General features: G+C 28.4%; 1 protein-coding gene across 3 annotated transcripts in view; it reads right to left on the minus strand.

Moving 5' to 3' along the window:
* The window catches only part of LOC107452032 (AT-rich interactive domain-containing protein 3C), a 172,154-nt gene that overhangs the window by 98,995 nt on the left and 57,897 nt on the right, over positions 1 to 15,262 (minus strand). For all 3 annotated transcript variants that reach the window (XM_071183474.1, XM_071183473.1, XM_043039632.2), the window contains one exon: positions 13,990 to 14,062. In XM_071183474.1, coding sequence (XP_071039575.1) covers positions 13,990 to 14,062 — 73 coding nt within the window. The remainder of the gene's footprint in view (positions 1 to 13,989; positions 14,063 to 15,262) is intronic.

Here is a 15,262-nt window from a genome sequence, read left to right on the forward strand (position 1 = left end):
ATCCGTGTAATACATGATAGCATACTACATGATAGCATACTACATGAAAAAAATATTAGTGCCTGAAAAGTGCAAAAGCAATGGACTAATAGAAAGAAAAACTACTTTAAACTTCACTATTGAATTGTTGCATATAACATCTGATGAACATGATAATGAGAATGAGGAAAAAAAATTTAATTCTATTTTCTATGAATAGTCAGTTGAAAGTATTTTCTCCCCGCTGTACAGACAGGCGTGTGCCATAGGAGGATATAAATCTCTGAAACGAGCATTCCATCACTTCCGATTGTGCGATTTCTAGAGAACAGATGGCACACACGATTGGAACGTTTCCTGTCTCGGCACCCTCTTCCTCCCTCCCTTTAGTGCCGACTTGGATTTCCAGAGAAATCGGAGGAAAATTAACAAAAATTATATTCAAACCATTTCTCTGTATTATTCTTTACATACAATAGCAAAAAGAAAAAAAAATGTTCTTTGATTTCTTGATTTTTATTCTAAATAAATTAATGTGAATATTTTTTGTGAGCAAAAATATGATGCTCACTCTGTCCTACAACGAAACATCAATTCAAAAATAATAATAATAAAAAGAAATACATTTTTTTTCTCCCTTCTTCAGTGCCGACCTCGATATTGAAAAAATAATAATTTTATTCTTTCCTTATGATTGGAAAAAAAATTCAATAATTAATTTTTTTAATAGTGAGCAGACAAGGGATGGAAGAAACATTATCTTTTTAATGCACCGTGTATTGAATTAGGTTACACCACCTAAAATTCTAAAAAATCTGAAAATTTCTAATCGTCTGGTTTTGCAATTTTTTTCTTCACAAGTTGAAATTATTTTTTTTACCCCTAAAACCGTAGTAATACATATAAAATTTTATTTCTCCAAAAAATTTGAAAAGGGAAAATATTTTGCAAATATGACAAAAATCACTCACAGGATGCATATAATAAAAATATTCTTCGTTTTTAAAGTTATAAGATTTATAAAGTGATGCTATTATTAAATTATGCTCTCAGATTGTTAAAATTTTCAATGATTGTGTCGAATTTATCATTCCATTCAACATTCGACAAGAAACGATTTTATTTTTTCTATTTATATATTTATTTTTAAAGCGATCTTAAGCATTATTAAACGTTTTTTAATGCTTCGTATTTTATAAATTATTTAAAATGACCTAGACACCTTATTTTTATTACGCATAATTATGAATAGACTACAAAGTGCCTTCGTAATTGGTTTAAGCCCAAACAAATTAATCAGTACTCTTTTATTTAATGTGAACTTTTTCTTTGGCGCATTGCCCCTATTCAACTAACATTTTAAAAAAAACTTTCTTAGGTATCACAAAACAACTAGTTCATTTACAAAAATCTAAATAAAACGAGACAATATCAATCAAAAAATGCCAATCTTCCAGACCGAAAAGAGGGATTACTGTTATTTTAAGTTTAAAATGTATGGGTGGGATGTTTTAATGAAAAATTTAGATTTCTACCAAATGATACATAAATACTTATTCATGAAAATAACTGTGTTAACTAAATATGTGAAAATAACTGAAATAACTTTTAGATACAGTAATCCAAACATTCAAGAAAATATGTGTTTGGACAACTGTAACTAAAAATTCCAATAATTATTTTTACCCAAACGTAACTTATATAATAATTATTATTATTAAAATATAAATGAAATTCTTAGAGAAACAAAATTACAAAAATTTGCAACATTTATTATTTTAAATCATTCTAAACATTCTCGTAAAATAAAATTTTTCTCGTTATATGTGTTTTATGGTACTCTTTTAATTTGCATATATGTATAATTGTAAAATTTAATGAATTTTGCAGATTAGATTAAACTACTTCTTTAGTATAAGGTATAAAGACAGTAATTATTTGCGCATTCATATTTCACATTATTAAAGGAAAGAAAGAACGCGAGATAATTAAACTTACTTTCTTAAAACTTATTTAAATACTTTTTTCCCATCATAATACAGTGAAACCTGACAAAATGACCAGTCGTGTAAGTTTAAATCTATTGTCAAGAACGGAATTTCTTCTGCAAAATAAAAAATGTGCAAAATCTTTGTAGCTTGAGCACCAGTCTAGTATAAAAAATTGTATGCTGACCGCTGAAATAAATCAAATTTTCACAGGGCTGTAATTGAATGCTATGTTAAACCCTTCAAAATCTCACTGGAAACAATACTTTTTCAGTAAATTTTCAAATCATAATTTTTTATTTATTTATTATTATTTTTTTTTGTGAGTTGACCACATGAAACATTATTTGGAAGTATAGTTATATTAATTTTAAATATTGAAATAAGTATAATGTGAAGTTTTATAATTGAATACATGTACTTGTGATATTTTAAGAAAATATTCAAAATAAAAATTAAGCACACATAAAAATGCCTATCTATTTTTTTTAAAGTAATAAGTAACAAATTGTAATTCTTTTTGCAATTAAAATCAAACTAAACAAGAATTACAATGTAGTTTTATTTTGATTAATAATATATGAGTAAAATGTCGATAACCATGTATGTCTAAATTATCTTAAAATAATTTAGTATAAGAAATATTTTTTTAAAAAATAAATTTAAAAAAAAACACACTAACTCCTTGTGTCTAAGTTGTCCTCGAAAACAATGCACCGTTAGTGGGCCCTCATAGAGGCTTCATTGTCATCTGATTTTCCTTAACAAAATTAATTCACATTCATTTGTTCTTAGAACATTTGTAAACATCAGTTAACTATCATTTCATCTGAACACTAATGAAAAAAAAATCTATTTTAGAACAGATATTTACAACTGACTTCCCTACAATTCTTAAATAAACGAAAAATACAATTGGATGACAGTATTTAGCTTAACAAAATACGCCATATTTAGATAATAATTGTTTTATGAATACGTCAAAAAATATAACCTTTAATTGAAGTCTGCCGCATTTCCTTTGATTACTTTCCCTTTAATCTATTTAATACATTTAGACGCCCTAACTTCCAATTATCTTGTCTACAATGGGGGAAAAACCAAGTCATGTACTGTGGTTAAAACTATACTTAAAATGCTTTTATTTGGTAATGTTTCCTTCAAATATGAAAAATAAAATAGGTTTCCTTAGAAAATTGAATTCACTCATAACGTACGATACATGATACTTTGTTAGAGTACATTTCTTAAGTCTTTTATATCTTTTCATCATCCAATAATGTCTTATTTAAACTATTATATAATTTCCATTTCAATGTTTTGGGTGCCCCTCACACTATTGTATCAATATATTTTGCTTTGGCAGAATAAAATGAACAAAATAGTTGCTTTTAGTAGCCTAAAGTATGAAAATAATCGCCGGAAATTATGAAAATAAATAAGAATTTTTTTTTCTCCAATAATATGACTAAAATTTTATTAAATGACTTCATTGTAATATACCATGATCCATTTAGTCAAGTTGACGGCCAATATGATAATTTTTAATAAACGTTAGTGTTCTAGCACTAAATTTTTATATAAAAAAAATTGTATATTTGCAGAACATTAAATACTTTTAAATGCTAGAATTAATGCAGAAAAATAATTTTTTGTTAAAAAAAACACTCTTTCTATTAATTTTCCTTTTCACATAATTTTTCCTTTCATCAATAATTGATTTAGCAAATATATATATTGAAAAAGTGATTACTAAAATTCGAAATTCACGCATCATAGTATCGTATTAAAAATTGGGTTTTTGAAAATCATGCAGAGTTTCGTAGCAATAACTGTTGAAAAGGCGATTGAGAAACAAAATAGATTCACTATGGAATCTGTGCAAATTGAGCGCATTAAAAAGTGATGACTCAAATTTGCAATTGAATACTTTTTTATTTTTTAGAAGGAAAAAAAAATCATTATGTTCAGAAGTTACCATGAGCCGCAGGTTGTCAACCGAATTTATGCTTTAAAAAAAAAATTGCTAGGAGCACAGAAGTCTCCCAATAGTCTCCTTTTCCTGAAAATAGTTGCTTTCATGGCCTTTTTAGGCAAAAAAAAGTAGCCAGAATTGCCTCAGGTCGAAAATAGTCGCATTTTAGTCACCTGTGGCAACCCTGTTTGGCTATATTAATATAATATTAAAAAGTATTCTTTTTTGCATATATAATCGTGTGAGCTATTGACGAGATTAAACCTTTTCCTTATTTTGTCCTAAATTTCTTTTAAATATTTTATTTTAATAATTTTTTTTCCTACTCTTTTCATAAATGTTTATAATTTTTTCTAAGTTTCCTCTATATTTTTTAGCTTATTTTATGAGTTCTTATGTACTTGCAGTTCATGCGCAGCAAAAAAAAAAAACTTATTATTTTCCTTATCTTTTTTACATTCGACCATGATTTTCAGAAAATTTAGTCGCCAATACGGCAGGCTTAATTCATCTAAATTTAAACTTACTACTATTAAACGTCTTTATGACGTATGAATGTGACAATCAAGTATCAGTTTAATTCGCCATAAGGTGTACGTGACTCAACTGTGGAATAAAGCGGAAATAAATCTGTTATAAAAAGATAGGAACATTGCAGATTTGTTCCACAAACAATGCAATCACCTAAATAATTCCAGATTCTGAGAAATTGAACCGCAAACATTCACGGGGTGGGTTCCTCGTTCTACCGAGAAATGTGTCATTGATTCGCTATAACGAAATAAATGTGCAGACGTTTCTGAAGAAGTTAATCTGGATCTAGTCTCATCCCAAAAATTTAATTTGTTTTATTTGTTTTTTGTTTTTTTGCGGGGGGAAATATCTTGATGAAAATGTCTACACCGCGCCAAAGAGACTTGAAACGGATGTAGAGAAAGAGGAGGTGAATTAAATAATGTGCAACTTGCCAGTTGAGAGGGTACTATTTGTAGCGGATTTAGAACATAGAGATGAAATTAAGTTGATAATGACTACGCAATCTTTTATCATGCGGTTACGTTTTCTTTTCATTGTACCTTGACTGCATTTAAATAAATATTAGGAACTCAATAGTTTATTGCGAGATAGATATGAAATACTACTGCCACAAAAGCAATAGATAATAATTAATTTTACGATATACCTGGGTATTAAGTTTGTTTATTGTTTCTATCCAGCAAATTTTGAAATGTGAATTATTTGATTTATTTGAGATTCTTAACATTTATCCAAAACATTTGAGCGCATTCTAATTAATATTTTTTTAAATTTGAATTAGGAACAGTTACTTTAATAACAATTATCGCCTAGAGATATGATCTACGTTAAAGACATTGCTTTCTTTTTCTTTTTTTTTATTCATTAATAAGAAAGCATAGAAATATGAAACAGATAACACGAAAGATAATAGACAGAAAACATTTTACTCGTAAAACTTATGAAAACAAACGGAAAAGCTTGGTAACAGAGTCGATAAAAATGGAAGTAGAATACTTCAGCTTTTAAAAAAAAATTAGGTTGAACCCATAATCCTCGTAGACATATGATAAAATGCATTTCTCACTTGTGTTAATTATTAAATTTCATTAAAATTAAAACTTTGCTCTAAATTACGCTATCTGCGTAAAGTAATAAGTATAATTAATACAACCATATGGAATAGTTAGTTGTAATTAGTCTGACCTCTTATTTTTTAACCTTTTATTTCTGCCCAACTTATGGCTCAATTTTTTACAGCTTCTGTTTGATGACGCAAGAAAATAAATTTCGACTGTTTTGAGGTAATAAACGCTTTAACGAAGTATTTGGAAATGGAAAACCAAAGAAAAGATTAGGAAAATAAAGATAATAAAACAAAATTAAAAAAAAAATTCATTAAATCAGTGAGAAGCAATCTCTATCAAACAATCGACAATTCTGAGTGCTTTCAAACTAAAGCAAAGATATAATTTAAAACTAAATATAATAATTTGTTAAAAAATATTGTCAGGACATTAAAACGGAAAAATAACTTAAATCTTGAACGAATTATTAAACTTTTTTTATATTACGATATTTTTCAACCTGGATGAAAACCATCATAATAAATGAACATTTGGATATTTTATGAGTTCAAATAATGCATCGTTGTAGTAAATTTTCAAATATTTTTTTCTTTTTTTTTTAAAAAAAAAGGAAGAAAGAAGACCACAAACGTTTTGTATTTTTACAAAATTGTTAATTTTCTTCATATCGGCACAGTGCTTATTTTTCATAACTAGCTTAGTGATCATTAGCGCATTACTTCATATGATGAACAAGCACTCGAAAAAGTTTCAGTTTATATAAAAATTTTAAATAGTCTCAACTGAAGAATCAGACATTTTTCCTCAAACTGCAACTTCTTTTATTTAAAATAGTGTTATTGTGCCCAAAGAATGAAGTAACTATTCAAATGTTAAAAAAATTTAGATTACAGACGCTTAAACAGTACCCTAAGAGTCACGCATAACTGCTCGAAACTAGTAGTTCCCAATTTTTTTCGGCCATGGGTTATCGATTAATCCTCTTTGGATGGAACCCCAACTTCCTAGATGAAGAAAATGAAGGGCATTGCGAACGTATTTACCAATAAAAGATTATTTTAAAAGCACTTAATAAGAATGAACTTTTTTTAACGTTATCATTAATAATCTTAAAGCCAGTTTTTATGCCTGACAGTTAAATTCGATGTCACGGAGCTGTATCTTGTCTAGAGATAAATTTGTTTTAGGTGGATTGTGTGCTTGCAAATGAAAATTAATAAAATAAGCAGAACTATGGTATCTTAATTAATTAGTTAATTTTTTTGAGACAAAAACTAACTGCTGTAAACTTATTACATTTCTTTATTTACAAATCTGGTAATTTTAATTTAATTTGAAAGACGTAATGGGAAATAATAATGAAGTTTTATTAATGTATAATATTTTCCTAATTTATACAATATATTTTTATAAGAAAAATTATATTTATTAAAAAAATTGCCAATGGCAAATTGCCCTTTATGGCACTTTACTTAAAATAATTTCATAAAGGAAACAAAATATGAAATAAAAAAAAGGATTATTAATTGGATCTAACAATAATTAAAGGCTTCAAAGGTTACTAGTTAAAACAAAATGTCCTAACATGTGGAACCGCTATAACTCGTCCACGGAACCCAAGGGTTCCGCAGATTACCAATTGGAAACCACTGCTCTAAACTCTCAACAGTAATAAAAATAACTTATTATTTGCTAAAAGCAATATTTCAAGTGAGAAACGAGCCTTCGAAGAACAGCATTAAATTTGAATATATAAATTTATTTCGTATACGTACCCCGCAAAATGACATCTCAAAAGAGAAATTTGATCATGAAAATTTAATTGGATTATCTAATAAACAAAAATACAACAAACGAAGACTACTCAAACCAATATTTGCTAAGTTTAAAAAAAAAAAAAAAAAAAAAAATCTAGCTGAAAACCGACGGGTGGCGCCTTGAGGTATAACAGCATTAATCTGTTCAAAAACTTAATGGGCTTGACTCTAATAATTTTTATTAACGACAAAAGCTACAATCATCGCCTTGGTTTTTACCTCCCGCCGGGGATATCCGACTATCCAATCTGACGCCATGGCTTTAATTTTTACGACGGCGGATAGGGCTCCCATCTTGTAATACGCGGTTGTAAAACTTTCGGCTGCTAGTGAGATGGCAAGTTGGCGATATTGATAATCCCAAAGGGCCTTCGATGTATGAGTCGATATAGGCTTTTAATGTGCGAGGAAAAGATATCGTAGACGGCATTAGTAGAACCTACCTTGTAATCATCTTGTCAAGGTTCACCATTAAGCAGTAGGCTGTTTTTCCCAACCCTCCACCACACCAATCTCTTGTAAAATTTGGACCAGGGCTTCCGCGTTCTACTAAAACCCCAACGCTTTATAATTGTTTCAACAGAATTCGAATCACACCATAATGTTACCACACACAGAAAAAAAAGAGGAATAAAATTTAGTTTTTTAATTTATTTATTTGGTGATTAGTTTACCGAAGTTAATAATGTTTGCTAAACAATCAAACAAAATCCTTAATTAATTTATTTTTCACAAAATTAATTTTTTCCACCACTTACGCATTCATTCATTTATTTTTCTAAAAATTATTAAAATGAAGTGATAACATTGTAAACGTAGTAGTTTTAACCAAAATTTTAACTAAGTTGTACGAAACTATTTTATGTACAAAATTTGGCTATTACGCATTCTAATCAATTTGTCATACTAATAGTAAAATATTAATTTTATAGTCCAACTCTTAATATTTTACGAAAATTAATGTTTAAATCTATGAGAGATTATTACACATAATAAAGTGATTCAAACTAACCTTATATATTCTTTATTATAGACCTTTGTACTGATTTTAAGAAAATACAAAAAAATGAATTGTTCGAAGTGATTACCTTACTATTAATCCACTTCGTTATTAAGTACCTCATCACTTCGTAATAAGCTAAATAACAAAATAAACCCAACAATAAATTAAAAGCATTACTTAGTTGCGAATTATAATTTAGTTTTCAGTAATTGATTAATTTATTTAAAAACCAAGACAACAGCACGAAAGAAAAAATACAGAAAACAATAAGTAAATCTTATTTCTCTACATCCGTAACTAATAGAAAATCACACAAGTGTACACGTTTTTGTGAGAACAATAACCATTTGAAAGAAGAAAAAAAAATTCAATAGAACTAAAAAAAAAACAGGTTTTTTTTCCCAATCATTATCAATCATTTCTTCGTTTCGACGCTTCGGTGCATGGAATATCAAAAAATGAAACAAATGGCTAGTCACACACGGCATGTGAAACATGCAGAAAAAAAAGTAAATTAAAAATATAAGAACGTTAAAAAACTAATATATAACCAGAAAGCAAAACACTCGCAGAGATTAAGGAGGGGTGTAAGGGTATATTCCCTTTAGCAAAAAAGATATGGCATCTTTTGACCCATAGAATCACGTGACATTAAGGTCAGTCAGCTTTGTTTTCGGGAGAAGGGGTGGGCGTCGTGTATAAGATTTATCCTGTGTTTAGTTTCATTTATATATCGTGAAAGATAAGCGATTCACTGTGTAATGTTTGCACAATAATTTATTAACTCGGTGAAAACAGACAAGCAAGAAGAAATGATTTTCACTGTTGGAAAATATCTCATAGAAGTGACAACTAGTAGCATTTCAGAATATCAAAAAAATATATACATTGTTTTATAAATAGTATTTGTTTCGTAAAATATGGAAACTTGTAATAAAACCTCCCTTTCATAAGCAAAGTATTATTTGCTACGTAAGAGAAATCCCCCCCTTTTTCTTGTGGAAATCATTCATATTAAAAATGACATTCAAAATTCTTTCACCACAGAAAAACAAATAAGCTTTTTAGTTTGAATACCTTAAAGTCTAAGTCAAGCTTTACATCTAAACTCTATGCATACTATCTAACTGAAAAGAATTTGCTGAATTCTAAAATTGGCGAAAAGCTTATACGCTTTAAAAAAATTATCAAACTTTATGTGTATAGATAAAAACTTTATTTACAAAAAAAACTTTATTTGTACATTTTGCATCATTTATATTACTGACATAGAGGTAGCTGGCTGAGGATGGACAAAACTTAACCTAAACTTACGTCATGAATAATGGTAAAAAACTCTTATTAAGATAGCATATTGAGCGTAAAAAAAAACTTAAAAAAAAGAGTGAGAAAAGATGAAAGAACCCACGAAGAATAACCTTACTGCACAATACTAAGAATTTAAGTAGTACAAGCATTTCAAATGGGAAAAAGATATAGAGAGATAGAGGGTCATGCGTCCGAGCAAGGACAAAACAACTGAAAAATAAGGCACTCACCTCTGGAATTCATTATAATATTCATTAAAAATAAATATTTTTATATTTCATTAAATAGTAATATTTAAGTGAAAGTGAAACCTGGACAATGACCAAAAATGATGAAAATTACTTGTTGGTGTGAACGAAAGGTCCTGAGGCGAATAATAGGACCTATTAATGGAGGCGAATGGAGAATAAGGTCGAACATAGAAATTGAGAAAATCTAAACAGAAAAAAAAATATTGTACACTTTATTATATCCCAGCGTCTTTCATGGCTTGGACACATAGAGATGAGAGACAATAATTATGGCTTGAAAAAGATCATCAACTGGACACCTATGGGAACCAGGTCCAGAAGCCACCCAAAGAAAAGGTGGAAGAACGACGCTATTGAGGAGCTGGTAATAATGAAGATCCGTGGATGGAGGGAGAAGTCAAAACAGATTGCTGTATGAAATAGAATTGTGAAACACGTCAAGACCCATAAAGGGCTGTAGAGCTATAGAGGAAGAAGTAATGATAAAGTCGCTCTATTTAAACATTTTTTTACTTTTTTTCTTATATGAGCAATCACTGAAATTCACATTTATTGAGGGCAGATAAACGAAACAATTCAATTTATTGTTTTTCATTGTAATTTTTTTTAAAAAAAAACAGAAAAAAATATTTTTTTAAGAACTATTTACTATTTCTTTATTTTGATAAACTTACTTTTTGTAATGTTCAAAATATTTGCAGCTGCCAATTACAATAAAAAATTAGAATGTGATAAAATGCATAATACTTTATATTTGTCGCACTACTGCATAAATTCAAATAACCCCAGCTGGGCTTAAACTTGTGAGAGTTAGTGTAGTAAAGATATAGAAAATGTTCCATGAAATACATATTTATGTTTTGCTATATAATTGCATCGATTCAAAATATAACAAATCAGTTTCAAAACTTTATCACGAGGTAACAGTCGAAATTTGTGATTCTCAACAAAACAGCTTATGAATTTAAATAAAACAGCTTTCTCTCAATGTCAGTACATTTTCACAGAAACAAACTGAATAAAGCTACTACTTACTTCTGAATGGATTTGTTTTAAATGTATTCTTAAAGCCTAATTAATTATAAAAAAAGAAGAAGAAAAAACTGGAAATGGTGTGCTTTAAAGTTAAATTTTAATCATCCAATGAAGCACAATATATGTCTCTCAGTTATATTTTAACCAAAAAGGAGGGGAAAAAACGCATTTGTAATAATTGCTCTAAATGCAATTTCTGATATGGAAGAGAGTAAATTAAGAGGAAGAAGAAATTATTTCAAAAACATACGTGTTGTTTTAGAACTTGTTGGTTAGTATTCATTCAGTAATTAGTTAGAGCGCGTTATCATTTAGCAGTAATATTTTCAGTTTGCTGGTTTAGAAATAAACTAATTCAACTCACAAACGCAACACGAGAATCGCTAGCACGCACAAGAGGAAAAAAAAAATCTTAAATGAAAGATATGCTAGAAAAAAAAAGAATTAAATTAGAATACAAAAAAAATTGTTTTTACTCCGTTGACGTTCCACCCACTTCACCTGACTGATGAATATTAGGGTGTATCATCCCATATCAAATGACGCTTATTTCCTCGTTTATTTCGGGATTAATTATTTAAGAGGCGTTGAGGTGTTTAAGCAAACAACATTCAGAAATAACAATTAAATATATACCAATTCGATTCAGAGTTATAGACATTCATGTTTTCTTCAATCTGAAGAGGAAGTCAGCCTCCCTAACTCAAACAGTTTGTCAAAGGTGGGACACGACACAAGAAGAGGAATTAATATACAAGGAGGAGGGGGAAAACGCGATTTTTTTTTCTTCTTTTCTTTATAGACTTTTAAAGAAACGGAGAAAGAAAGGTTGCGAAGGGGGGAAAGCAATCTAACAATTTCTGTCTTTGGCGGCTTTTTAACATTGTACACTTCCAATGCAGCAGGGGTCATTTGGTCATGCTTTTATTGCAGTTCAATGGTCGGTTACTAAGGTGCTGTTAAGAAATTACATTTGAGGTTGTCGTCACGTTAATTTACCCTCACATTAGAGCGCAAGCACGTACCGGAAGGTTCTTTTATTTTGTCCTCACCTGACGCATGTATTTCTCGCCTAATTCTAAATTACATTTAATAATTATAGAAATGGAATTAATATTTGTAATTCCTGTGAGCAATGCGTCAAATTTGTATCATTTTGCGTAAAATATTAGAGATTATAACCTTTTGAAGCAGATTTTTTTTTAAGCATAATTTTCATACTTTTTTCCTTATTTTGTATTAATTTAGTTCAAACTAAAAGTAATATATTATATCTAACATTTTAATAATTAATAGTTATGAAATACAGTATGAAACACCGGAGATTTTTTTTTTCGGCGTTAAAGGTATAATCTTCCAAAAAGGCTCACTTCCAAACAATTTCTTATCTTTGCAGGCACCTATTTACAATTAGTTAGATCGAAGAGAATCAGTTACTTTGTATTTCTTTAATTTACAAAATCAATTGCTGATAAATTTTTAAAAAAATTTGGCTTCAAACTACCTTTAATAGTTATGAAATACAGTATGAAACACCGGAGATTTTCTTTTTCTGCGTCAAAGGTATAATCTTCCAAAAAGGCTCACTTGCAAAAAATTTTTTATCTTTGCAGGCACCTATTTACAATTAGCTAGATCGAAGAGAATCAGTTACTTTGTATTTCTTTAATTTACAAAATCAATTGCTGATAAATTTTTAAAAAAATTTGGCTTCAAACTACCTTTAATAGTTATGAAATACAGTATGAAACACCGGAGATTTTCTTTTTCTGCGTCAAAGGTATAATCTTCCAAAAAGGCTCACTTGCAAAAAATTTTTTATCTTTGCAGGCACCTATTTACAATTAGCTAGATCGAAGAGAATCAGTTACTTTGTATTTCTTTAATTTACAAAATCAATTGCTGATAAATTTTTAAAAAAATTTGGCTTCAAACTACCTTTAATAGTTATGAAATACAGTATGAAACACCGGAGATTTTCTTTTTCTGCGTCAAAGGTATAATCTTCCAAAAAGGCTCACTTGCAAAAAATTTTTTATCTTTGCAGGCACCTATTTACAATTAGCTAGATCGAAGAGAATCAGTTACTTTGTATTTCTTTAATTTACAAAATCAATTGCTGATAAATTTTTAAAAAAATTATAAAAAAAAAATGGTTTCAAACTACCTTTTTTGAATTTTACATTTTAGTACAAATATAATTCTGATAACTTTTTTAGTAATTATAAGAAGTTTTCTTACATTAAGAAAATACCAAAATGTATTTTTGTAATTAGAGCGAAAATAATATATATATACATGTATGTAAACGATACCATTGCTTCATCTGCAACAAAGGATTAATTTAAAAGTTTAATAATGAGGCAATAGATTTTAAAATCAGTTAAATCTAATTTCTTTTTTGTTGGAAATTATTATTACTATTTTTAAAAAAAAATGTTGAAGGGTAATTCATTAATGTTCGTGAACAATTTTTGAAAGAAAATTCTATATATTAACAATCTAAAAGTCATTTGAAAAATTATTTAAAAATTATTTTTTCAATACTTTTACTTTAACGTGGAAGTTAAAAAGCTGGAAAACGCATGTTAAATAATAATAATAAATAAATAAAATTTTTGTGGAAAAACATTAAATGTTTCAAATGTGAAGCATTTTTTCTTAAATCATTTTTATATATTTAATATTTCTAATGAATTTTGCGACGAACATCATTGGAAACAAAGTTAGTCTTAGATGAGAGCATTGCATGATTTTCTTAATTAAAAATGATACTGAATTTATCCCTGGTTTTCTCATTCTAATGAGAAAAAATTTACAAAAAAATTTGTTACCATCCCTTTGTTCTAATTTGTAAGTGTTCAGGAGAGATGCTTATTTGTAATACACTTCTTTATTTGTAAATGTTCAGAAGAGGGTACCTATCTTATTTATCTAAGCAGTAATAGTACTGCTACTGCTAACACTTCACTATTTCAACAATTAAAATGTAACGTATGATAATAAATTTTTGAAACAGTAAATCTTACCTCTTTTTTGCATATAATTGAATAGATCATCTAGAAACTCTTTCCTTCCAGGATCATCGCTGATTTCATATAACTGCAGAAAAATAAAACAATAAATTACAAATGGGGAAAGAACAAAAGGAAAGTAGAGGGTACTCCGCAAAGAGCATCATTAATGTATAATTTTAGAATAATGGTAAAAAATGTATACATATTGTATCGCTCACAAATTAATATTTGAGTAAGGGAAGAAAAAAGATTATGAAAGCCTACAAATCACTAGAAATATGATGTAAAAAAAATCGAAGCCAGTTTGATTGTCCGATAAAATTCAAAATCCTTCAATTAGTTTATTTCAAAAATACTTATCAAAACTGTAAAAAAAGAAGAAGAAAAATTGCCTGCGTTTTCGATCATGGTTGAAAAACTTTCTATCGCTCCAACTTTCGAACTAATTCGTTTTCAGGTAATTGGTAACCTAAATGTATGCACAATTGACACAAACTTTGGCACTATTGCCGACTATCTCCATCAGTTCCATTTTACAAAAATACCCTTAATATCTTGAAGCACCGGATAGCAGCAAAATATTTTTACAATGAATAGTAAATTTAACTTTGAATATTAGTTGCCTTAAAAATCAAGACTTTTACTAAAGCTGTTACAAGTATAATTATGATTTTTTTTTCCTTCTAAAATATCGAAAAGCGACTTGTATTACTTGAAAAACAAACATGAATTGTAAGAAGACTGCATTACCATTTCTTCTTTCTAAACATCTTTTTAAATAACCATGAATACTAAAAACTTTAGAAAGAAGCTTAATTGAAGGAAATTTAAAAATTTAACAAAAATTCTGATTTTAAGAGACATTTTCGTTGCCCGTTTCTTTCCATTTCATTTGTCTTCTTATAATAAATACAGAAAACAAGCAAATATAGAAGTTTCTAATTAAGGAATCAGTTTTCGTTTAATTGTTCTACCGTAAAATGTTCGGTTTTGTGCTGGGCTACCAGAGCAGTGAAGCCACTCCCTCCACAGAGGATCAAAATTTTGATGGCATGTCTTCGGATCATCATCAGGGATGTTTCTACTGAGCAACTCTAGTGCGAAGTAATTAAAATACAACTTCATATTTTGCCTATTAGTCAAATGTCATGAAACTAAATGAACATTAATCTATTTTATTCTTCTCCTTTGCATACAAAAACCATGTAAAAATTATTACATAGAAAGAAGCGTACGTTATAATATTGCAACGAATTATTAAAACATGAATAATTAAAATCAGAAA

The sequence above is a fragment of the Parasteatoda tepidariorum genome, chromosome 7, assembly GCF_043381705.1.
Source record: "Parasteatoda tepidariorum isolate YZ-2023 chromosome 7, CAS_Ptep_4.0, whole genome shotgun sequence".
Classification (NCBI taxonomy): domain Eukaryota; kingdom Metazoa; phylum Arthropoda; class Arachnida; order Araneae; family Theridiidae; genus Parasteatoda; species Parasteatoda tepidariorum.